Source organism: Sesamum indicum, linkage group LG8 (assembly GCF_026168435.1).
Source record: "Sesamum indicum cultivar Baizhima isolate 11 linkage group LG8, ASM2616843v1, whole genome shotgun sequence".
In the NCBI taxonomy this organism is placed as follows: domain Eukaryota; kingdom Viridiplantae; phylum Streptophyta; class Magnoliopsida; order Lamiales; family Pedaliaceae; genus Sesamum; species Sesamum indicum.
In genome coordinates this window covers 675,748-698,626 of record NC_142664.1, presented here as the reverse complement: position 1 = coordinate 698,626, position 22,879 = coordinate 675,748, and the positions used below count along the sequence as shown (strand labels likewise).

The following is a 22,879-nucleotide window of genomic DNA, read 5'->3' as shown; positions in this document are numbered from 1 at the left end:
CCCAAAAACAGATAAAGAATCAAGGGATACCAAGAAAATCAGCTTGCTTACTTTATCTGCCAAAGTATACAAGATAATGCATAGACAACATGCTACAATTAATGCTTTATTATTACCAACTCTACATCTTTGGAGTAAAATCTGGCTATATCATTTGGTTTCTTTGACTGACTGCGAAAACAGTTTCATCCTATAAAAAGTGATTAATGGTCGTTGCCACTGCACAGGAGAAAACTCTCATACTAACTAATGATTTAGCCTATTCAATCATACACACTCGCCCAGTCAGGAAGCCAGCTGCGATTCTTGGAACAAATTGCAGGAAGTAACCCAAAGTTCCTTAGCAAGATCGGCATCATAAGAAAGCGGAGAAGAGTTCAGACTTCTACCATTTCCTCCAAAAAAGTATACTCCTGATACTCCCTGAAATAAAACAATGATTTGGAATAATTATGCTTATAACTTCAACTTCAAGTAAACTGCAGAATCCAGCAGCACAAGCTTGATGCCAAAATCATAAAGCCTTCAGGCAAGCCTCAGCTGGCCATTTTTTTTAATCTATTCTACTTAATAATGCTAAGAATTTAGTTGATTGCTTGATGAAATAAAAAGAAAATTCTGCCAAAATCTACATGTCGTTCTTCATTTATAAGTGGTAATATAATTAAAAATTAGGGTCCCACTTTAAGCATAATGTACGATTCACCAAAGTTAAATATTATCATCTATAGGGATACACAGACAGGACCGATGCAATGATTTTACATCTTGATGGAAGTACATTATATAACAATTGTCACAAAAAAAAATCTTAAAAAGTCCAAATGATATTTTGCGCAGTGAATATCAGTAAATATCAGTACTTACTGGAGGGGCAAGTGCCGCATCAAGAATAGAGCACACACCAGTTTTAGAAGACTGAAGAAGACCCAAAAATTTCAACACTATGAAAGCCATCTGCGAAACACATGATGGAATTTCTCGCATGATATTGGTTTTCACTGCTCCAGGATCTGCGGCACTTAAATTTCAAAAAGGCCAAGACAAAATCAATCAGAAAAATTACCAAAAGCATACCAGAGATGTAAAGTCCAATTCCTGTACTAGGAAAAAGCTCACAGCAAACTTAAGGTGCAGAAGATGGAAGCTTCTTGGTTAATTGATTACTTTACTCTACCTACTTCCACAAGTACATTGAAAAAAAGCCTGAGAATTCCACAATTACATTACAAAATGTAAAATTTCTCAATATGCTTGGATTTCTCCGCTGATAAATGTAGCTAGATTTTTCACATGGTCAGTATTTTCATGGTAGGCATGCGCATAAGCCATGTTTGCAATATCAACAACTAGGAAGACTCCCCCAATCATTTCAAGGATAAACCGAGCATAACCAACAAATTTCAACTAAAACATACCCATTATTCTAATATTGAACAGGAAAAAATCTTATTAACAGTTTTATGTTGAATACTTGTAATGCTGAAGCAAACAGAATAAACACTTACACAACAGAGAGATGATGAGATTTCGTTGTCAGGTTAATTTTTCGGTGAAGCTCATATGAAAAGAGTAGCAGGCATACTGTCAAAGATGATTCCTTGTTAGCAATGAAATTGGAAGTCTTTAGTTTTAGACTTCTCTGAGATACCATGCTTACATTTAGAATACTCATAAATATGCGCATAGGGGTAGCATTTTGATTTCATAAAACTCTTCCCAGAGACAGTTTCTCTGCCAGCCTGCATGCAACAAACTGAAGCAGGAAACATAAAACACAAAACAAAAAGAGGAGAATAAGAGAAACAAAAAAAGACTTGTGTTAGATATGTGAGCCGGTGAAATATAAATCATAACAGTGCAGATCAGAGGCAGTTAGATCTTACCATTCCAATGAGTAAATGATGTGACATTGACCACACGAGAGGGAACAGGGCTGTTTTCCAAAAGGGGGAGTAAAACTTTGGTCACACAAAATGCACCAATATAATTAGTAGCCAGCATCCTGCCAAAATTGAGAAATCCTAGTTAACACACATTTTCTTTTCTTCAGAAGCATGAAAATCCAGCATTTAGCACAAAGAAGTTTGTGAATATGAAGCATTTTAACATATCAAAAAAGATTCTACAAAGTAAGACCTACATCATTAAATTAAAAAAATCTGGTCAACAGAAGAAGACAGAAAGTTCAGTTATGGTGATTAATCCATCAGCTGCCAATGTTGCTAATCAGACTCCAAAAGAACAATTTCACAAGGAAAAAAAAATCTCAACTTTGACGTTTTTTAATTTCTTCATTCTTAACTCATTTCAGTGTGAATATGTATGAGACAATCATATTACAAAATTACATTTGTATTAGGTGCAGAGAAACCAATTAAGAATAATAACTCATCGTATCCTTCAGAAGTCAATCTACGTGATGTAGCCAAGATCCCAGCATTATTTATCAGGAGTTGAACTGAAGAATGTAAGTTTGAATCCTGTAGCCACTGCTGAAGTGACTGTTTGAACTCAAGGATTGACTCGAATGAAGCTAAATTGACCTCAAAACCTTTCAGACAAGCATCCTGGTTTTGACTCTTGAGATCAGATATAACCTGAAGCACAGATTGGTTGACAAATGAACACCATAAAGCCTGCAAGTTTATTATTGATAAGCAAAAACATGTACCACACCTTTGACAAGCGTTCAGATGATCTTCCAACTGCAAGTATGAGAAGAAAGTGAATTCAGCTCACCGCAAACCAGCAAAAGAGATTTGTATTATGTTATAATTGAGACTACAAAGCATTTCGTGAGCAAATACCTGTGAGTTTGATTTATTCTCACAGAATTAGTCATGCTTATGCTGAATACATAATCAATCAAGTTTTAATACTATCCATATCCTTATCATCATTCCACTCCATCCGTGCAAAATAAGTTTCATCACAGGGACAGTCCAAATTTCGGTTTCAACAATTGAGAAAACAAGCTAAGGTAACAAGATTTTGAGCCAAAATTATTTTTTCTTTGAACATCTTTCAGCCACGTGCATCCAAACTTGAACTAATAATAGATAGAATCAAAAACCCAACTTGAAAAACCACACGAGTTGTCATTTTCAATATGCATCTTAGTAGAATTTCTCGCAAGGGCAAGAGAAATACAGGATACCAAGAACAACATAAAAACCCTCCTCCAAAAGAGCATATGCAGCTGCAGCACCCAAACCAGATGTCGCCTGCAAATCATTAACCGGCAAAACACATGAGCACATGCCAATGCAGGAACCTATTAACAACAAGCGAGCTCGAACCAATTTATACGCATCCATAATCTCTCTCATATAACCAACGACAATTATTCATCAAAGAGAGAGCGAGATAAAGATAAAAAAAAGCGGCAATGACAAATATCATACCCCAGTTATTATGCAGACAGGTCTGGTCACAGCCGTATTCGCAAAAGTGGAGTGTTTCGGTGAACGACGAGAGTAAATATTGGATTTTGGGGAGAGGAAGCCATAGGAGAACAACTTTAAATAGGAAAATACGAGAGAAAGAGTCCACAACACTGACATTCTCCAGAATTGAAGATTGCAAATAAAGTTAAAACCCTCCGCTACAACTTTCACTACTTCCATCTGTTTTCTGTACGAGATTAAGTGGAAGAAAATTCTTAACGCCTAGAAGCCGAGTAAAGGCAAAGAAGGCTGCCCTTCATCCTTCCCTGCTCAAGAAAAAACACACAACACACACTAACTGCTGCACAGCGCTGTCATTGATGAATGAAAGGAGACCCGAAACCCATCTTCTTAATCTCATTTTCCAACAATTCCTTATTTTGGTGTAGGATCAAGAGCTCCCTGTTCCCGCAGGCGCCGCAAATATTGAATTATGCGCCAAAACTAGAAGAAGGAACAGCGTGGTTGGGGGCGTGCGAGGAGGTGGAATCTAGGAAAGAAGTCGCAGTGCAGACTTGTCCACGTGACATACACGAGTCATTGCAGATTGAGTAGAATGGCCCATGTTGTTACATCTCATGTACCAGAATTTGAGCCCAATCCAGATCTCATGGCCTCGACCCAGCGAGCTTGGATTCTGGAATAGGAACTTACCGCTTTATGGAAAGCCGTGTCCGAATTTTGTTAATTTAAAATGTTGAAATTAAATAGGCGGAGTCGCCATTTAAAGAATGGATAATTATACTTCCAATTTGATGTAATTGCTATATCTAATATTTTTAAGTTTGATTTTATCTAATAAATAAATTTTCTTGTCAGTAAAAATTTATTAAATTTGCTGATATTAATAAAAAATTTAAATAAAAATTAATATTTACCTAGGGGTGTAAGTGATTCGAGTTGAGCTGAATACATTATTATTCAAGTTTGTTTGAGTTATTGTTGAGCTCCAAAAATTATGTGTGAATTTTATTTGATTATTATTCTAGTCGAGCTCAAACGAGTTTTAATTGGATCAAACTATAGTCGAGCTCGAGTAATTTGATATTTTTAAGTATTTTACTATTTTTGCATTAATTGAATCGAGTTCGAGTCGAGTTCAAAAGTTTACCGAACAAATTTTTTTTTCAATTTTGGTTTTTTAAATTTAACAAATTGAGTTTAGATGAGTTTTTCGATCGATTTTAATTGAATATCTAATAGTTTGATTATTTTTCCACCCCTATATTTATCATTAACTGATTTATTACATGTCACATAATCTTTTTCGAACTAAATTATCTTTATAAAGGTGAAGATATATCTTCTCACGTGTATTAACGCGTTAAGACGTGTGAATGTAATTTGGTCATAAAAGAATTATGTGACTTGCTACAAGTCAGTAATAATTCAATCGATGGTGGATATGGTTTTCTTTTTCAGATTTATTTTAATATCAGTAAATCAATAAATTTTTATTAATGGAGGAACTTATTTGTTAGACGGAAGCAAACTTCAAGAATACTAGATGGAATTTTTCAAACCACAAATGGTCTATGTTTAATTATATTGAATTTCAAGTGAGGGGAGTATAATTATCCCTTTAAAGAAATGGGCTTTTACACTTAAACCCTCTCTTGATTTGTGGGATAGTATATCTCATTTTCTAAGTGGGATATATTACCTCATAAAGTATAATTGTCAAGATAACATTGATATTACAGTGTTCCAAATATGTAATTATATATAATAGATAATTTTATTATATGTAATTATATAAAATTACTATTATACGTAATCATTATAAGGAAAGTGGGTTGAAGTAAAGTAGAGAAAAGGGGACAAAACCTAAAAATAGGAGTGAGCAAAGCTGAAGAGTGAAGAGTAAGTTATGGGCAGGTAATTTCACAAGTGCCAATAATAAAAGCAAAAGCTTTTCCCGTGTCGACTGTATTTATGAAACCCCAACTAACAAAAAAGAAAAACAGAAAAACAAAACCAAAAGAAACTTAACACACCGCACGCACAGAGAGAGAGAGGGAGGGAGGGAGGGAAGGGTTTCCGAAACTTCTGATAAATCTCCTCTCCGCTGCGGATTCTCCGTCAACCGTAACAAAGTACAAAATATACAGACCAAAGCTCGTCGGAACTCACTGTGTTCGCTTTTTTGTGAGTGTTTTTTTTTAATTTCATACTATCATATATAATTTATAGGAGAAAGTGAAAGGAAAAGTGAGTGATTGAAGAGAGATAAGGCAAAGCCTGGCTTTGCAAGATTAGATCTGTTCCGGGGAAGGATGAGCACAAGCAGGGGGAGCGGCGGCGGGAATGGGGGTGGGGTACAGCCCATTCCTGCGGGGTCGTGGAAGGTGGTGCAGAGCTTGAAGGAGATAGTTAACTGTTCCGAGGCAGAGATCTATGCTACTCTTAAAGAGTGTAATATGGACCCTAACGAGGCCGTGAATCGTCTACTCTCTCAAGGTTTTTGCTCAAGAACCCTATTTTTTTTTCTTTTTGGTTTATAATTTATTTTATTTTAGTTATCATTTCTTTCCATTTGCTGAGTCTAAGAAGATTTCCTGGTATGCATTGTACTTGTATGCATGCCTTTGTTTGCAAAGAAGAAACTTGGTGTTTTGCGTTTCCGTTTCTGAAAGACACCAGTAAGGACACATCTGAAACTGGAATATTAAGTTGTTTGCCTAGAATGTCTCGTTTTCCTTTTCTTTTGAGGGGGAGATGAAGAATTGTAGAAATCTTTGCTCACGCATATTTGATTTTCTAAAGAACACTAGCTGAAGTTTCAGCGTTCTTATTTGTCTTTCTTGGCTGTGGGTTAAATTCGCCGCATGATTGTGATGTTTCTTTTCTGTATGAGTTTGGTACCCTTTTTCCACTTAGATTGTGCTGACTTGAGTTGCTTGTTGCTATCTATAGATGGCTAGTGAAAATGTATATTTCCCTCTCATAAGAGAAAAAGTTTTGATGGAATATATTCTGTTTGCTGAAGCAAGCTGTTTATCTGCTTGTTAGCCATTATGTAAGCAGATCCTTTTTTAGGTCATGCTATGTCGGTTGGTGGATTCAATCAGAGTTAATTTTGGATGCTGCTAATATGCATTCTACATATCACTTGTTTGTATGTCTCGATGTATAGGTAGTCTTTCTATTTGCACGGTGTCTTGTGCTCTTAAGTTTTGGAAGGCAAATGATGTTAAATGTGGTGTCATGGTGTGGACATCTTTTTATTATTTTTGCTACCTGGTTTACACTCCGTTGGATAATTTCCTTGATATTAGCACAAACGAGGACTTCTTTTGGTCTTTTTAACTTCTAACTGCTCTGACTTACAGTGAGTTTGTGCTGTATGCTCCTATTTGCTTGCTTGTGGCTAGTTGTAGTAGGAGACTTAATGCTGTAGGCCAGTCATCATTATACTGTTTTTATTTATTTGAACTTATGTCTGACATGTGGTTTACAATTGTTTAGATCCTTTCCGTGAGGTGAAGAGCAAACGAGAAAAGAAAAAGGAGGTTTGTGATTGTCATCAGTGCATAATTTCACTCTAGGTTCTATTTGATAGCAGTATGCAAAGAAAACTTTTTCAGTGAAACAAGGTGTTTTTTCTGAGCCTATGGATAGGTTGGATTGGCCTGTGGTCTTGCGCCATGATTAAGTTTTATTTCTTTTCTTTGCTCCTTCCCCTTATCGGCATCTTTACTTTGTTTTATTTGGAATGCTAATGCTAAAACTTTGAGAATCCTGCAATTTAAATTTATGAAACTAGCTGTAACACATTTTTCATTCCGATTAAAATTTCTCAGGGTAAAGATAACTCTGACTCTAGGTCTCGCGGTGCTAATAATAGTTCTAATCGAGGTGGCAAGAGCGGTGCAGATCGACGTCCTAGCCGTTCTACTTTTTCACCATATAGCTCTTCTGGTATATTTGGCTTCAGTATTTACTAGAACTGATCAATCATAAAAATAGTTGTGGACTAATGTAGACATCCTAACCCCTCTTCCATTATCAGAGTCTCCATTGCATGGGAAGTCAGCGTATAAGAAGGAAAATGGATCAACTCATGCAAGTTCTTTATCGTCAGCACCTGGTATGACAGGAAATAATAGAAGCCGAGGGCCTCCAGGCCTCAGGTTTGTTCTGTTTGAACTCATTGCAGTAATTGAATCTTAAATTTCTGTACTTCACGTTCATTAGTATCCTTGGATCTTTGTCGAGGACTATTTCTATTAATCATGTAACATTTTTAGCTTTTATAATTTTTCTGTGTAATTTGTCAACTATTTATTTCTCATCAAATACAAACAGATAAGGTCAGATACTTGCAGGTCCACTGTACATTACATGGACCATGCATCACATACTTTTAATTGGTATTCAAATTTTCTTGTTCGCTACTTTATTTTATTTGATAAGGGACCCGGATGTATTTGCTCATTACGTTTATTCTGTGTTCTGCAATTTACAAGGATCAGCTTTCAGTATGTTTTCTCTGAGTTCCATTATAAGTGTGTTTTAAGGGCGGAACTCATTGAGTTGGCTTATGTAGTTTTAAGGAAATATTTATTTCTTTAATATATAGCTTCTTGTTTCTTATTTTTTGAACCCCATAGCCTGCTTTTTAAGATTTTTAGTGGGGTCAAGATGATAAAAAAGATCATCAGTAATTAATAGGACTTTTCAATCTAATGGAGTCTCAATTGAGCCCACTCAGCCCTCTGCAGAAAGGTTGCTGCCAATCCTGATTGAAAGTAAAATATGTTATAGATTCTCTTGCACCATACTGAAACCTGAATTATAGATCCTTGAGTGACGGTCGAGTTTTTAGAGTGAGCATGAGGTTCTAAATTTCCTCCGAGCCGGCTGTTTGCTGTTCTTTATGACCTTTTCCTGCATGATATGTTGCAGCGATGGTGCCTCAGCTGAAAGTAAAGGATTTTTGTTGGAGACGTCTGATGGTATGCCATCTGTTGTACAGCCAGCATCTGGTCATCAGTCTGCCTGGGGCGCTCTCCCTGGTCAGGTATCCATGGCTGACATTGTGAGGATGGGCAGACCACATAACAAAGCATCGAGTTCCCAAAATGCTTCCCGTCACAATGTCCAGGATCCTCCCAAGGTTCATCAGTCAGAAATGTCTTCAATTCAGCATGTTCCCGCCAATGATGACTGGCCTTCCATAGAGAAGCCACTTGCTAGGAATGTTATTTCCGTCTCAGAGTATACTATTGATTCTGAGACGCACCCAGATGCATCGGATGTATCTTTTGACAGTACCAATCGCCACTCTGAGGCAGAAGAGGTTCAAGAAAAAGAAGATGATAACATCGCAAGTACAGAATTAAATGATGTGGGATCTGTTTCTATATCCAGTAGGAATATTCCAGAGGATGATTCAAGAGGTGCATCTTTATTTGAGAATGATTTGTATAAAGACATGGGCCCTTATCAGTCTGAAGCTCATGATTTCGAGCGTCAGGAAGGTGCGTGTTTTTACAATTTATTTTTCATGGAATATTTAGTATAACATTCCGTAAATTTTTGGACAGTTTAGGTAGATATCCTGTCTTCTGATGTTGATATTCAGGGGCTGCTTATAATATATGTGACAGTTACACCAGAATAGTTACAGATAACCAAAAGAAAAATGAAAATGTCTGTAGATTTCTATGTGGTCATAACTAGCTACTTAGGGTACTTTCTCCAATGTCGTTCTTACTTGAAATATCGAAAATTGATGTTTAGACGTTAATTTAACTGAGGCTGGCAAGAAGTATATGAATTAATACTCTAATATCTTATGGAATGGTGGTTTTATATTGCATTCTATAGTTCAATGGATCTTGGTTTTGAATTTATTTAGGTGGCTGCTTGACTTTCGAGTCTGTTATGACTTTGCAGATGAAGAAGTTAGTGCTCCAGTGTCATCACTTACCAGAAACTTGCAACAACTAAGTGTACAAGAGGATCATAGAGGTTTCCCATTGGAGGGGAATGCACCTTCTGTGGTAATTCCAGATCATTTGCAAGTCCAAACAGCAGACTGCTCTCACTTGAGCTTTGGGAGTTTTGGATCTGGCATGAGTGCTGCATATTCTGCTGGGACTGTGACATCTGTTCCTTTGAAACCTAACTTGGAAGAGGCACATAGCAATGCTGATATTTCATCAGTTGGGCGTCCTGACACTAGGTATAGGAACTAGTAATATTTCAGAATTTGGTAGTCTTGTTCTTGTCCTCTTGATTTCCAAATTAAAAGATCTATTCCACTCTTGTTGCAGACATTCTGAATATTATGTCGATGATCCTCTTAAAAATGCACCTGACAGTAGTTTGTTCCGTGGAACTGGTGGTGGAAGTGCGGGGAATTATGATGCATCTTCTGCCACACAGCCAGAAGAGTTGAAACCTGAGAGTGCTGAAGTGGCTCATGAAAATCAATATCCTTTTCCTTCTTCAAATCCTGGTTATACCTTTGATGATGCCCAACATTTAAATGCCGCGTTCAATCAGACAAGTTCGCAGATGCAAAATCTTGCTCCATTTTCGAACGCTATGGTAAAATATTTTCTTCCCTTTGTTCAGAATTAAGAATTGGATTTGATATCCAAGACTTTGGAATACATTGAATTCATGTGTTTAGTGGAGTTGAAAGTTCTAAGATTTTCTTTCGGAAAATTGAGGATCTTTATTGCCTTGCGTTGTTGCATCGGGGGTTTTGAGAATGCAAACAATGCAATCTTCTTATCTTTAGTATTTAACAACTGAAGAGGAAATTGTTATCTTATAACTTTGGGAACTAATAAATGGCTTTTTTAGGTAGGAAAACATATAGAATTATGTGTTGCAAAGAGTTTATCTTGTTTGGTGTTGTTATTTGCTGATATTTCTTGATAACCAGCATTATGAATTTGGTTCTGCACATTAGGATTTCAACAGGTTTGTTAGTTTTTGAACCCGGTCAGCTCTACATGCTGTTACTCTCACTGAAATTTCTGCAACCTGAATATGTTTCTTTGTGTTATTACTAATTATAGATATTAGTTGCACAGGTCTCATATTATGCACTTAAACTGTGCTACTCTTTTCAGCTGCAGCTCTGACTTTCAGTTATTTATTCATGGAATGACTAAGATTGTCTTTACAATGTGGGAGTTCCTTTTATTTGTGATTCCCGAACTTGTTAGAAGATTATCCTGTGGGAGGATGAAAATAATAAGGGGGTATTTTGTGGGTGGGGTAATTCCTTGATATATGCTTTCTCATCCCTGCATTAGCTCTCATTGTTGTGGATCACTGGTTACATTTTGGTAATAATCACTGGTGTCCTCTATTCCTGTTCTTTTTTAGTTAATGGCTATCACCGATCATCTTATATTCAAAATGTCTTATTTTGGTAATCTGATCTTCTAACTTTTGAGTTTTGACTATGTGAATATATTGCTATGATGCGTACTATTTTTGAATAAGTTACAGCGCTGGTTTTTCATTGGATTTCTCACTTTTTGATGATTATTAGCAGCATTCATATACAAATTCGCTACCGAGTGCTCTGCTGACCTCAAATGTTCACCCAACTAGAGAATCTGAGCTTCAGTATTCACCATTTCCTGCGACGCAATCGATGTCTACCAAATATGCAAACTCTGTCTCCTCCATCGGCGTTTCAGCAAATTCTATGTCAGAGGTTCGCATATAAACCAAGTGCAATAAGGGAACTGTTCTTATCGTTTATCACTTGCTAGGGACTGCTTTAGTCCCACATGGTTTAGATTATTTTCTGCAAATTAACTTTCTGTGTTGCTTTTTTAAACCTACAATAAATAGATTCAGTCATTATATAATAATTTACAAGGAATCAGGGAGCACAGTTCATTTCCTGCTGTGTCATGAGAAGTAAGAAGAAATATTTATACAACATTGTTTTTTTTTTTTTTTTTTTGGAAAAATGTAATCTTCATAAATGAGTAAAATTATAGTACAACAATATTTATACAACATTGCTAACTTTACTTGCCAATAGCCCCAACCTCTACCTTAGCAATCACCATCCACTTGTCTTGCATGGTCTTCATTGTGTCTACACCAAACTTATTGATATAGATCCAAGAAACCGAAAAAATGTAGATCTAAAATAGTCATTTTTGCTGAAGACAGCTACTAGCTGGGCATGACAGATTAGCTCTCACTATGAACTAAAATCTGACGTACTCCCCCTAGTTGGGTAACTGATTGTGATTTGATGCTTCAGGCCTTGAAGACTGCGGGTTTCTCATCCACGCAGCCTGCTCCACAGACCCTTTCTGGAACCAGTGTTGCTACTGGACCTCCTCTGCCTCAGCACCTTGCTGTTCATCCATATTCTCAGCCCACCCTTCCGTTGGGACCGTTTGCGAACATGATTGGCTACCCTTTCTTGCCTCAGAGCTATACATACATGCCTTCTGCCTTTCAGCAGTCGTTCGCAGGTAGCAGCACATACCATCAATCCCTGGCAGCGGTACTCCCTCAGTATAAAAGTAGTGTTTCTGTAAGTAGTTTACCTCAGTCTGCTGCTGTTGCATCTGGATATGGTGCTTTTGGTAGTACTGCCACGATCGCTGGAAATTACCCGATGAATCCCCCTGCTGCCCCTTCTGGAACAACTTTAAGCTATGATGATGTTTTGAGTTCTCAGTACAAGGACAGTAGTCAGTTGCTCTCACTTCAACAGGTATGTTCCTTCGTTTTTCCACCCTTGAAATTGATTTTAGAAACAACCTCCCCCAGTCCGCAAAAGAAAATGAAAAGAGGGTAAGTTCTTTGTTTCGGGTTACCCCTACAAAATTAATCTATCAGTATTCTTTGGTATCCTTTTGGGTTTAGTGAGCTTGTGATGATGACTTGTATCTTTTTGGCATTTTCTCAGAATGAGAACTCAGCGATGTGGCTGCATGGACCTAATTCAAGAACAATGCCAGCGGTTCCAGCCAGCACATATTACAATTATCAGGGACAAAATCAGCAACCAGGTGGATTTAGGCAAGGTCAGCAACAGTCACAGAGTTATGGGTCCCCAGGATACCCGAATTTCTACCATTCTCAGACTGGTATCCTGCTCGACCAGCAGCAAAACCCAAGAGATGGATCGATTGCGGGCTCACAAGGGCAGCCAAAGCAGTCCCAGATTTGGCCTAACAGCTACTAACGACGTCCTGTTTTCTCAGGGGCCTGTAATGAATGCGAAAGTTTCCTTTCAAGCCATACCAGCAGAATTTGATTTGATTTTATGATGTTCAAAATCGATGACTGGGCATGGCCGTGTACCTCAAGGTTGTATGACGTTCTTATCATAAGTCGATGTAACTTAGGAATTTGGGTACTAATTTGTGTTGGGGGGGGACATATTATCTTTTCCACTGCACTTCTGAATTTAGATCTATTCCTCTTACTTAGGGAAAGCTTGTTATGTTAGCTTAAGTAAAAGGTTGATTGTCTCACCCTGTTTTCACTCTTGCTCTCAACCGAGTCACTGTACCACTATATTGTGCATCTAGGAACAGATTTTGGTTTATGATGGAGTGCCAGATATTGTGCCCCACCGCAGACGCTTAGATGTGTGTTTCTGGTAATTGGAGTGTTCCATTTTCAGTCTGATGCCTGGACAGTGTTATTCCGTAGTCGGGCCTAACAAATCACTTTGCTACTGGGGTTTAAGATTTTTTGTACTTAAAGGTAGTCAAAGTATTTTTGGAACGCCAATGAGTACGGTGATTTCAAATAATTGGAGCTTGTGAATGAATCTGACTTGGTTTTCCAGCTGGATGATAAATTCTTTTCAGATAATGTTTTCACTTAAAGCAACGAGGTGATGAACCAGTAGACCAACTTTATACCGTAAGGTTCACCTTAGCATGGGAAATTATTCTGCTGCTAAATCGAGTGTCATTTCATCCATGGGCAGATAATCGTTCTGTCACTTCTCGGGTGGAAGGCACCATGTAGTTATTGTCCGGGTGCATAGCTACCGCTTCGAGTAGATTTCAAGAAACATCTCGCCAAAAACTAATGGGGTGATTTTTCTTTAACTCTCTACCTAGGATATTCGAATTTTGCCCCGAGTCAGGTTATACAGCCCTTTCCATCAGATGGATCAAGATTAGACCACGGTCCCCTTTGAATTTGACCTTGTCCTACGAGAATAGAAGAGGCAGGTGCCCCAGCAAAGATGCTCACAAGAAATTTCGGTCTCAGCAACTCACCATGTCAAAAAATCTGAATATATAAAATACAAATCCGCTACATTTAAAGAAAGCTACATTGAGTATCAAATTCTACCGCAACAGTGTCAAGAATCCATATAAAGATGAAGCTCACTGACTGTGCACTCAAGAAACGATAAAACAAAATTTTGCTTTCTCTTTCTTCTATTTCTTCATTTGTAGGTGTGTCTAACATACTGTTACTTGAGAAGAGATCTAGTAAGATGTTCGCGAGCAGTCGCCAGTGCTTGACTTATTGTCTGTAGAAGGCAAATTGCGATCATGGTTAGCACAGAATATAAATTACCCAGCAATTGATATGAAGCTTTAGGACGAGGAAGCCACACACCTGCTCAGAAAAAGGTGCTCCAGAATCTATACTGTGACTTGCAACTTTACTAGCAATGCTATTTGCATCGCCTTCAAGAACAATTCTATACATCAAACGAGGAATCATGGTAAGAATACAACGAGATAAGAGAATTATGCAGAAATATTTCACATACACTAGAGATTCTTCCTTATCCTTCCCTTGCTTCTTTTTAGACATCAGAAAACAGTAGTTCCACAATTTTTTTTTTTCTTTAGTTACTAAATAACAAGGAAGCTGCAGAGTAAGATAAACAGATCCCTACCCTCCATCAACAATTCCATCAATGCACAATAGAATGAGATCCAGATTTTCAAGTGCCTCCTTCTTATCGACATTGCCCCTGGAGCAACCAGCTAGAAAGATGAAAGAGAGTTCTATATAGTATGGAAAGAAGCAAACATCACCAGATGCAAATAGGATAAAATTGATTGTGACTACCTAAGTAGAATATCGACAGCATCAAAGAATCCCTGAAGAACAGTGGCTAAAAAGACTTCATTTTCATCTTCACCCCCAGTAACGTAAAAGTGCAGATCTTGTACAAACTTGTAGACGACAATGTTGCTCTCAAACATAGCTATCTCTACTGTAGATAGGTAACAAAAGGTTAGCAAGGTAAAGCTGATTCCAAAGTTAAGATGAGAGAGGCACCATCTCAACCTAAAGAAGTACAGGAGGAACAGAAACAAACAGGGCAATTAAAAACCGGATATAAGTTACATTTGGTTATAATTCATTTACTCGCAAGCTGGAAGATAACTTTGAGAATAGCATGAGTTAACCAGCTGGAAGAGAGCGTCAGGCATAGACTTAATTACACCTAAAAGCATGTATATTCAGCACTACTCTTTAGAGACAGAGACAGTGTAACTGCGACCCAGCTGCTTGTTGTTTCCAAGGGGAAAAAGCTGTTTCACTTAAGATTAAACAGTCAGCTGCAACTAAAAAGTCGCACAAAAGAAGCATACCCAAATGAAGTAACATAAATTAAAATCATGTTCCAACTAATTTTGGAAGAACTATTACTAATAGCAATTCTAATGCTTCCATATTTGCTAGAGAAACTATGCAAAAGAATTCCAAAGTCATAGAGCACCTTCTGTACGGGCATTTGTCTTTTGAGTCTTGGTAAATACAGCCTTCTCAAAAGCTTCCTTTGCACTATTGGTAGGCCAGTCATCAGAATAGTACTTGACAGCTATGCGTTTCCCTTCTGAATCAAGAAGAAGAATGTTCTTTACAGAAGGGCATAAATCCTGGCAAAAATATAACACAAAACTTAGTAAAATAATACAATCAGGACATGAAGCCCGTGTTGACTGATTGATGTTCTAGCTGTGTCAATAATTGATTTCTTAGCTATGATTGGTGAAAAAATCTTAAAACCTTACAACCCTAGAGTATATTCTGAACAGATCAACAACTGAAGCTGTTACTACTGAAGCAACAGTATGCCTGAGGCTAGAATCACAGTAGAGCGTAAAACCAAGAATACAATTATAAGCGTATATCAATCGTTGACTGTGCCTGAAGGAGAAGGAGATTACCATGTTGGACGGAGAAGATTACGGCTATGGCGGAGATCGCGGAACGCTCGCCTTTCGGACACTGAGGACTTCTCCGATTTCAGTTCAACTCTGTCATGAATCGCTAATAAGAGTAACAAAGCTTTGTTAAAATCATTACATATAAGTCGTGGTTGTTGCAAGAAAAGAAACCAGAGTCACCTTCTAGGCCTATTCTCAAAAAGCCCACATCAAACTGTCTTTGAGGCCATCAGGCCCATAATGTACTAATCGAGGCTCGGCCCATTATTCACCGCTTCAGTCGGCGTTAATAAACATGTCATTGTATACGCTGCTCGCAAAATGACGCTTCCATCCCGCCTTTCCGCTCTCTCTGCCAACGCCCGTGTCTGTGACCATCTACTCTCTCTCCCTCTCTCTCTCTCTCTCTTCTATGCTGAGTTTTTGTGATTGATTTTCAGATTCTATTGACACCGGTCTCGCGGAGAGTCTGGGCAGACCATGGACGGTACAGTTCTTTGATGTCGATTTTTCTCTTGAAATTCTTATAAAAGTATTCACTGTCTATTGTTCAAGCAATTTAATTGAAGAAATAAATAAATTCAGATGTAATTAGAGTGTAATGACTTGGAGTTCCGACCTGTGATTCAACGTATTAGCTTTATTGTATTCATGTCAAAGAGTATGTAGCATGGGATATCTGTTCCGTAGTCGTCTTAACGGGTACCGAGAATATGAGTTCAGAAATTTACTCGAGTCAGACCACTAGTACTGTTAGGATATCGTAGTGGCAGCTGTTCCTTCAACACTAGATTCTGTCCTATCGAGGTTATATGAATATATGACTGCATTGTCTGGAAAATTTGTATCTGCGTACAGCTCAAGTATTCGTGTGGCTGATAAACCTCAGAGCCATGAAGGAAGCTCGTCAAAGTTTAGCACTCTTAATGGGATTAGGGCTTATTGTACTGGCCAAGGTTAGTGGTCGTGCTGGAACTATTATCATTAGTAGTTTCTAGAATGAACTATTATTATTAGTAGTTTCTACAATAGTGATAAGTTGACAATACAACTTTATTATGGGAATTAATTGACAGTATGTTAGCTTGACAAAATGAATCTGTTATTGAAGCTTCAATTACTTAGCTTGAGCCTCCTCTACTGTTGACCGATGCCAAAGATTATCTTAATTTTCTATTAGGAGTTCTGAAAGTGATGGATTTCCTTACATTTTGGGAAAGAATTTGGAATAACTCTATTGCCTTTGAGTTTGTGTTTGTACATCAATCATTCACTGATATTAGTTGTTTTCTCTTTATGCCAGATTTGTCAATGAAGAAGTGTGTGCCATGCAGCTCCAAAGATCTGAGGCCTATGACTGAGGATGCAGCCAACATTTTGATCCAACGGGCATGAAGATTTTTTAATATTTAATACTTTGCTTTTGCTAATTGGAAACTTTAATTGGTATTTTGTGATTCAGGTTCCTGGATGGAATCTGATGAATGAAGGTGGTGTCCAGAAGCTGCATCGGTCATGGAAAGTCAAGACTTTTGTGAAAGGAATGGAGTTTCTTAAGCTTGTAGCTGATGTCGCTGAAGCAGAAGGTATAGTTCATCTACTTATCTCATGTATGTTTTTTGGTTTCCTATGCATGTGGAAAGTTTCTTCTCTTTCAACTTCTGAGTTTGACCTGTGCTGAATGTGGCATCATGCAACTTTATATTGTTTTGTGTCTGAGGCATATGCATCCGTTCTATTTCTTCTTTTGTTTCTTTAGTTATTTTCAGTTGTTAGGGTTGGCAAATAAACTTTTATATGGTTCCCCATTATTGAATTTCTTTTGTTGGTATCTTAGAGTACATTGCTGACCCTTCCTGGTGTCCGTAACTTGATATATATGTACTTGGGAAACTAACACTCCTGACCACCTATGTCGAGAGTATTTAAACAGATTTGAACGATCTCATATTTTCGAATTTTCCTTCTTCCCCAATTAATTAGAAAAACATTCTTAAGCATTGGTCTTCCATTTGACAACCTTTACACTTCTCCCTGGTGGCTGCTGGATTGCTTGGGGGCCATAACTTTGATTGACGATTGAAGAGGGGTGGATGTAGAGAAGATTTCCATGTGTAAGGCATCTTTTTGGCCCATCATGTGATGATGTTGCTCTAGTGCACTTTGTAGCCTCACAAGCAACCATATTTGCTCATGCAAAAACTGCCATCCATGCTTAGAGCAACTCCTTTTCCGTGCTTTGAATGTTCAATGTTGATCTGATATGTTCTTTGACAACTTCTGTGTAAGAGTTTGATCTTCCCCTAACTCTTATGATCTGCATATGTTTTTGTGTTAATATAGGTCATCACCCGGATCTTCATCTTGTCGGATGGAACAATGTAAAGATTGATATATGGACTCATGCAGTAGGTAAGTCTTGGACACATCATATTATTCTTACCTGTTGTGCCCATTTCTCCACCGTACAGATGTTCATGATTTGACAAGTCCGTCATTTGGCAGCTCCTTCAAATACTTCAATCTGTTGACGTAATTCTGTTCATGTTGTAGGTGGACTAACTGAGAATGATTTCATACTTGCTGCCAAGATTAACGGACTGAATCTCCACAATCTTCTGAGGATAACACCTGCTAATAAGTGACTGATCACAGTTGTAGACGTTTCTGTACTTACTAACTGTGCAACATGGATAGTGTACAAACAGAGTGGTTGCTTCTGGTTAGTAATAATCAGCAATCTTTTGTGTTTGCATGTTGTCGAGAGCGTGTAGCTGAAACCGTGTCTTTCCAGATTCAAGAATGAATGTTGTTGTGTCGTTGATATTTCTTGATATTGGCTGCCATTTTTTGTTCATAAAATTGTAGCCTGCCTTTCTCTTTTGGGAAAACTGCTTCGGAAAACTTTAAAAATAATTAAATAAAACAAAAAGTGATATGAAGAGAAAAAAGGAAAATTAGAAAAAGAAAGGGTATTAACGGAAAGTCATTGTATTAAAGGTGTAAGTGGTGGTCATTGTTAAAGAGGGATAGGTGTCGCGTTATATTATTATCTAGCCTATAGTAAGGGGCAAATTGTATCTTATATACACAAAAAAGTGTTCTTATGCTCCAATTTATAAAACACCTGATGCTATAGATCAACGGTTACGATTATAAGAGGCCGCAGAAATTGACGATTTCGTGACGAATTGAAGGGAATTGGAGATAAAGTTGCAGGAGAAGACCTGCCACTAGACCGGGTGAGAATAAAGTTTAAAGATATACAACAACCAAGATCCAAGGATTGAAGGGAAATTGACGATTTTAGGTCCAAGGATTGAATGGCTCGGAGGCCAAATATAATGGTATGATTGAAAGTTTGCAGAAATTTAATTAACTAACAAGAAGGAGATGGGAGGAAGAAGGAAAACAGAGAGTTGGGAAGAAGAAAACTGAAGTCTAATTTCATATATGCTTGCTTTTCCATGAAATGGAAACAAAAATCCTAAATCATAAAGCTGAGATTACAATTAAGAATTGTAGATAAATAAAGCTGTAAATCGTCTCTGCTCTCTCCTTATTGGCAGTTCGTCTTCTTCACAAGGACACAAAAGAAACCACAGCTCAACATCCATTCCAGGCAGGCGCGCTCTCAATTGTCCATTTTTGGAAGTGGCTCCAGACAAAAATCCCCAATTATAGTAGTGTCCTAATCAGCCTTCAAATGACGAAGCATCGAGCTAGGGCGCTTTTAATTTTCCCCCAATTTGAACCCGGCTTTGATTGCACAGCCCATATTTTAACTCCTCATCGAACGGTCATCCTCCAGAGACGTGTTTTGAATTGAAAACGCGACATATTAAAGGTGCAAGTGGTATTCATTGTTAACGAGGATAGGTGTCGCGTTATTGTAAGGGGCAAATTGTGTCTTATATATACAAAAAAGTGTTCTTGTGCTCCGATTTATAAAACACCTGATGCTATAGATCAACAATTACGATTATAAGAGGCCGCAAAAATTGACGAATAAGCGACGAATTGAAGGGAATTGGAGATAAATGTACAGGAGAAGACCCGCCACCAGACCGGGTGAGAATAAAGTTTAAAGATATACATCCAAGATCCACCGCGTAATTCGGACGCAAGAGCGATTGAATACTAACAGAGAAATAATTCTCATTTTATTGGAATAGCTCTTTTTAGCACTGACTGAAGCTGAAATCTGCAGAAACAAATGGTAAGCGATCTTCCTCCGTTCCCGTTTCGGTTGTCGGCTGAACTTTATGCATTGTTTTGTGACGGAGATTCTATTCTGCTCTCGTGACTAGCTCTATGTTATTGTTATGGGGGTATTTTCTGTATTGATTTTCTTGAATGAGTTATGTTTTTGCTGAAACTCGCCATACATCTGCTTTTCCTTCCGTTTTACCTTCAAATGCTTTAAATATCTGTAGCAGCTGATCCTGGGTTTTTCTTGATTTGTCTGGTTTGTGTGATTGGGGGCTTTGAGACTCGCTTTCTGTCAATCTTGCTGAGTTTCTTGGTTCTGATGTTAAATTTTGGTTTGCAAGCCAAGCCAAATTATCCCAGGTAAAAAAGTTGGAAGAGAATTAGAATGTATAGCTTATGCTTCGAGGTTAACAATTCGCTTCAGACCTGTATCTTGGCTCCTCGTTTGGCCTTTTTGCAGATAGCATGTGTAGCTTGCTTGATCTGAATGTTGAGTACAGATACATGTGCCAAGACAACCAAAAAAAAAAAAAAAAGATATTTGTGGGTTATCTGAGATTCTTGTATTGTCATCTAAATGATGTACGCATAATCAGGAAGATGTGGTAGAATGTTCTGAGGTGGGTGTTCGTAGATTGTTTCTGCTGATAAGAAATGTCAAGAAACTAGCTTGATTGACTGATTGGTAGTGTAGCCCGGCATGTGCTGTATTGGGCAAGGCAAGTTAGGCAACCTAAAGAAGAAGATTATACTGTGCTTGTTTGTAACAGTAAATTTGTCTCACCAAAAGATGTTGATGTTAAGGGAACTTGAGGATGTTACGAGTATTGCGCTCTTGAACGTTATTTGGATTAGTATAGTTCATTCTAGTGACGATCAAGATATAATACCCCTGCTTTTGGTTTAATTTACTAATCAGTTGTTTTCTAGGCTGACCCGGAGTTGGAAGCCATCCGGCAAAGGAGAATGCAGGAGCTAATGGCTCAACGCGGCATGGTATTAACTGGTTCATTCTTTTCCCTCTCCTTTTGTTTTCTTCTTTGGCTTATAGTACTGGATGGATGTTGCAGGGTAGTCGTCAAAGTTCTGAACAGCAGAAAGCCCAGGAGGAAGCTAAAAGGTGAATCTCTTTTTTCTGGTCTAGTTTAACTGCTAATTTTTGTCCAAGTACTTGACTGCTGATGTTGATATTTTAGAAGTTGCTGCATAGTGCTTGTCTGGATCTGACCTAGGGGAATTGTTTTAGGGATGCAGAGGAACAGAGACAATTGATGCTTACTCAGATTTTGACACCTGAAGCACGGGCGAGACGTAAGTGGAATTATGATGGAACCCCTTATATCTTGTTACCTTGGCATAGGTTTGCTCCTTCATGTAGTATCAAAATTCACTCTGTCAAATGATTTTAATTTTATAGTGGATGAGAATATTTGTTTAGATTAGCTTCTGTGAATGCATATAGCTAGACGGATATCAAGTATGGGAAAGGAACTTTATGGTGAGAATGGAAAATGGAGGAAACTTGAATATGTGATGGCTTGCATATGATTTTAGTAGTTTCTATTAATTTTTATGTCCATTGTCCAAATCATGCTGCCTTTACTCCTATTCGCAGTTGCTCGAATTGCACTGGTAAAACCTGACAAGGCCAGAGGAGTTGAGGATGTAATATTGAGGGCTGCTCAAATGGGTCAGATTGCTGAGAAGGTAGTTTCTTGCTATATACTATTAATTTCTGATTCTTTTTTATATAAATCTCCATATGTGTCTCTCTAATTGTCCGAGGGAAATTTGTGCAAATGACACATGGTAGATAAGCATTGAATTTAACTTGCTTTTACATAGGTATCTGAGGAGAGGCTAATATCACTGCTTGAACAAATCAACACTCAAACAACTAAAGAAACCAAAGTAACAGTAAGTAGTAATTTGTTTTTTCTCCTCTTTAATGTTGTTGCTCTTTCTTTTTCTGTCTTTTCATCTTCTTGTAAATTGATTTATATCCTGTTATTTCTCAGATTAAAAGGCGCCAGAGTGTTCTTGACGACGAGTAGCTTATTGGAGTCATCTGCCTGAATATGATCTAGGGCATTGTATGATTATATGGGAGCGTAATTATGGACCGTAATGTCCTATAAATTTATTGCCTCAGAAATACCCTTCTTTGAGATTGTATGAATGAGTCCCCCTATCCCCCTATCATTTATGGCTCTATGCATTGGCCTGAACGAATGAGAAAGTAAGAATGGACGGAGTTAAGCGGGCATAAATTTGAGCCCTTCACTGACTGGTTGAGATTGGATATCGTCTTTTAATTTCTCCCCCTTTTGCATTGGTGCTTGTTTCCAGATTAAAGCAGGTAAAGCCATTATTCATGATGCTGCAGTTGGTCACCAACCTTTTGAAAAGCATTACTTAAACTATAATCTGAGCCGCCTTAAAGTGATATTTAACTATAAACCTAAACTTACTTGAGATGGATGTCCTCTTTTTGTTCCCTTTCCTCTTTTGCAAGTATAGGTAGGATGTCCTTGAAAGTGTCAGCAAAAGGAACAAAATAGATCTTTTGCAGGTTCCGTTAATTCCTGCCATATTTCCTCTTCAGGAAGTTGGATTGATTTCATCCTAACTAAAGCTGATTTGTGAAAAAACCAGTGTCACAGGTCACTGAATTTTGTGAAGTATTGATGAAACAAGTTGGGGTCTTGCTAAAAGAAGATGGAATCATGCTTGCATAATGTCCGTTTGTGTATTATCAGAATAGAAAAGAATTATGGTGAAGATGGTGTTGCACATGTGCAAGTGGGGGTGTCCACAGCATTAGCGTTTTTATCAAATGTTTAATTGACACTAATGCTATTATGATCATCATCAGCATGGCTATAATGAGCTAGCTCAGACGTGATTGAAAAAGTCAATTGCAGTCCAGCCCAACATTTCAGGGTGTTAGATCTTGCTTAATTAATTTCATTATTAGCATGCAACCATCATAGTCTCTTGGTTAAAAATAAAATGGTATGTCATTGTATCTATACTAATATATATATATATATATAT

The 22,879-nt window shown here is 37.7% G+C and overlaps 5 protein-coding genes across 14 annotated transcripts; 3 read left to right on the top strand and 2 right to left on the bottom strand.

The window, feature by feature from the left end:
* Positions 1–27: 27 nt before the first annotated feature.
* On the bottom strand, positions 28–4,070 carry LOC105167318 (uncharacterized). Of its 3 annotated transcripts, none has more exons than XM_011086979.3 (9): positions 3,408–4,065; positions 3,161–3,227; positions 2,680–2,708; positions 2,392–2,600; positions 1,887–2,005; positions 1,661–1,756; positions 1,509–1,584; positions 868–1,021; positions 28–423 (listed from the first exon to the last, which is right to left on the bottom strand). In XM_011086979.3, exons 1-9 carry the CDS (start codon positions 3,627–3,629, stop codon positions 286–288), a joined length of 1,110 nt encoding a protein of 369 aa, XP_011085281.1. In that variant the 5' UTR covers positions 3,630–4,065; the 3' UTR covers positions 28–285. The 3 variants fall into 3 exon arrangements, with proteins under 3 accessions (XP_011085281.1, XP_020551295.1, XP_011085282.1); XM_020695636.2 differs by having other exon boundaries at positions 3,082–3,227; positions 3,408–3,489; XM_011086980.3 differs by having other exon boundaries at positions 283–423; positions 868–1,013; positions 3,408–4,070.
* A 1,386-nt stretch (positions 4,071–5,456) lies between these two features.
* On the top strand, positions 5,457–13,002 carry LOC105167549 (uncharacterized). 3 transcript variants are annotated; one of them, XM_020695604.2, is made up of 10 exons: positions 5,457–5,909; positions 6,918–6,961; positions 7,253–7,370; positions 7,462–7,582; positions 8,358–8,932; positions 9,351–9,639; positions 9,731–10,007; positions 10,969–11,136; positions 11,701–12,162; positions 12,358–13,002. In XM_020695604.2, exons 1-10 carry the CDS (start codon positions 5,726–5,728, stop codon positions 12,634–12,636), a joined length of 2,517 nt encoding a protein of 838 aa, XP_020551263.2. In that variant the 5' UTR covers positions 5,457–5,725; the 3' UTR covers positions 12,637–13,002. The 3 variants fall into 3 exon arrangements, with proteins under 3 accessions (XP_020551263.2, XP_020551264.2, XP_020551265.1); XM_020695605.2 differs by having other exon boundaries at positions 5,459–5,909; positions 10,972–11,136; XM_020695606.2 differs by lacking the exon at positions 6,918–6,961 and having other exon boundaries at positions 5,770–5,909.
* A 690-nt stretch (positions 13,003–13,692) lies between these two features.
* Positions 13,693–15,766, bottom strand: LOC105167317 (coatomer subunit zeta-1). Its single transcript, XM_011086978.3, has 6 exons — positions 15,611–15,766; positions 15,160–15,319; positions 14,502–14,649; positions 14,326–14,403; positions 14,040–14,124; positions 13,693–13,950 (listed from the first exon to the last, which is right to left on the bottom strand). The coding sequence occupies exons 1-6, from the start codon at positions 15,611–15,613 to the stop codon at positions 13,891–13,893; spliced, it is 534 nt and encodes a 177-aa protein (XP_011085280.1). The 5' UTR covers positions 15,614–15,766; the 3' UTR covers positions 13,693–13,890.
* A 118-nt stretch (positions 15,767–15,884) lies between these two features.
* LOC105167315 (Transcriptional coactivator/pterin dehydratase) lies at positions 15,885–18,444 on the top strand. 4 transcript variants are annotated; one of them, XM_011086975.3, is made up of 7 exons: positions 15,896–15,976; positions 16,051–16,097; positions 16,469–16,566; positions 16,914–16,999; positions 17,073–17,196; positions 17,954–18,022; positions 18,164–18,444. In XM_011086975.3, exons 1-7 carry the CDS (start codon positions 15,932–15,934, stop codon positions 18,253–18,255), a joined length of 561 nt encoding a protein of 186 aa, XP_011085277.1. In that variant the 5' UTR covers positions 15,896–15,931; the 3' UTR covers positions 18,256–18,444. The 4 variants fall into 4 exon arrangements, with proteins under 4 accessions (XP_088739502.1, XP_011085277.1, XP_088739501.1 ...); XM_088883376.1 differs by lacking the exon at positions 16,469–16,566 and having other exon boundaries at positions 15,885–15,976; XM_088883375.1 differs by lacking the exon at positions 16,469–16,566 and having other exon boundaries at positions 15,920–16,097.
* Positions 18,445–19,568: 1,124 nt separating this feature from the next.
* On the top strand, positions 19,569–22,141 carry LOC105167316 (uncharacterized). 3 transcript variants are annotated; one of them, XM_011086976.3, is made up of 7 exons: positions 19,569–19,829; positions 20,753–20,818; positions 20,893–20,942; positions 21,069–21,133; positions 21,438–21,529; positions 21,668–21,739; positions 21,841–22,141. In XM_011086976.3, the coding sequence occupies exons 1-7, from the start codon at positions 19,827–19,829 to the stop codon at positions 21,874–21,876; spliced, it is 384 nt and encodes a 127-aa protein (XP_011085278.1). In that variant the 5' UTR covers positions 19,569–19,826; the 3' UTR covers positions 21,877–22,141. The 3 variants fall into 3 exon arrangements, with proteins under 3 accessions (XP_011085278.1, XP_088739504.1, XP_088739505.1); XM_088883378.1 differs by lacking the exon at positions 19,569–19,829 and adding an exon at positions 19,892–19,941; XM_088883379.1 differs by lacking the exon at positions 19,569–19,829 and adding an exon at positions 19,995–20,182.
* The last annotated feature ends 738 nt before the right edge of the window (positions 22,142–22,879 follow it).

Bases quoted from the DNA above. Each gene is read 5' to 3' on its own strand.
- LOC105167316 (XM_088883378.1), top strand. The intron at 21,134-21,437 runs GTAAGTGGAATT...TCCTATTCGCAG, and splicing joins ACCTGAAGCACGGGCGAGAC to TTGCTCGAATTGCACTGGTA. The intron at 21,740-21,840 runs GTAAGTAGTAAT...GTTATTTCTCAG, and splicing joins CTAAAGAAACCAAAGTAACA to ATTAAAAGGCGCCAGAGTGT.
- LOC105167315 (XM_011086975.3), top strand. From the start codon at position 15,932: ATGACGCTTCCATCCCGCCTTTCCGCTCTCTCTGCCAACGCCCGT. The intron at 16,567-16,913 runs GTTAGTGGTCGT...TCTTTATGCCAG, and splicing joins GGCTTATTGTACTGGCCAAG to ATTTGTCAATGAAGAAGTGT. The intron at 17,197-17,953 runs GTATAGTTCATC...GTGTTAATATAG, and splicing joins TGATGTCGCTGAAGCAGAAG to GTCATCACCCGGATCTTCAT.
- LOC105167549 (XM_020695604.2), top strand. From the start codon at position 5,726: ATGAGCACAAGCAGGGGGAGCGGCGGCGGGAATGGGGGTGGGGTACAG. The intron at 7,371-7,461 runs GTATATTTGGCT...TTCCATTATCAG, and splicing joins TTCACCATATAGCTCTTCTG to AGTCTCCATTGCATGGGAAG. The intron at 10,008-10,968 runs GTAAAATATTTT...GATGATTATTAG, and splicing joins CTCCATTTTCGAACGCTATG to CAGCATTCATATACAAATTC.
- LOC105167318 (XM_011086979.3), bottom strand. From the start codon at position 3,629: ATGGAAGTAGTGAAAGTTGTAGCGGAGGGTTTTAACTTTATTTGCAAT. The intron at 2,601-2,679 runs GTGTGGTACATG...TCTGTGCTTCAG, and splicing joins CATCTGAACGCTTGTCAAAG to GTTATATCTGATCTCAAGAG. The intron at 424-867 runs GTAAGTACTGAT...GTTTTATTTCAG, and splicing joins ATGCGGCACTTGCCCCTCCA to GGAGTATCAGGAGTATACTT.
- LOC105167317 (XM_011086978.3), bottom strand. The intron at 14,650-15,159 runs GTGCTCTATGAC...ACCTATCTACAG, and splicing joins GACAAATGCCCGTACAGAAG to TAGAGATAGCTATGTTTGAG. The intron at 14,125-14,325 runs GTAGGGATCTGT...TTTGATGTATAG, and splicing joins GATGGAATTGTTGATGGAGG to AATTGTTCTTGAAGGCGATG.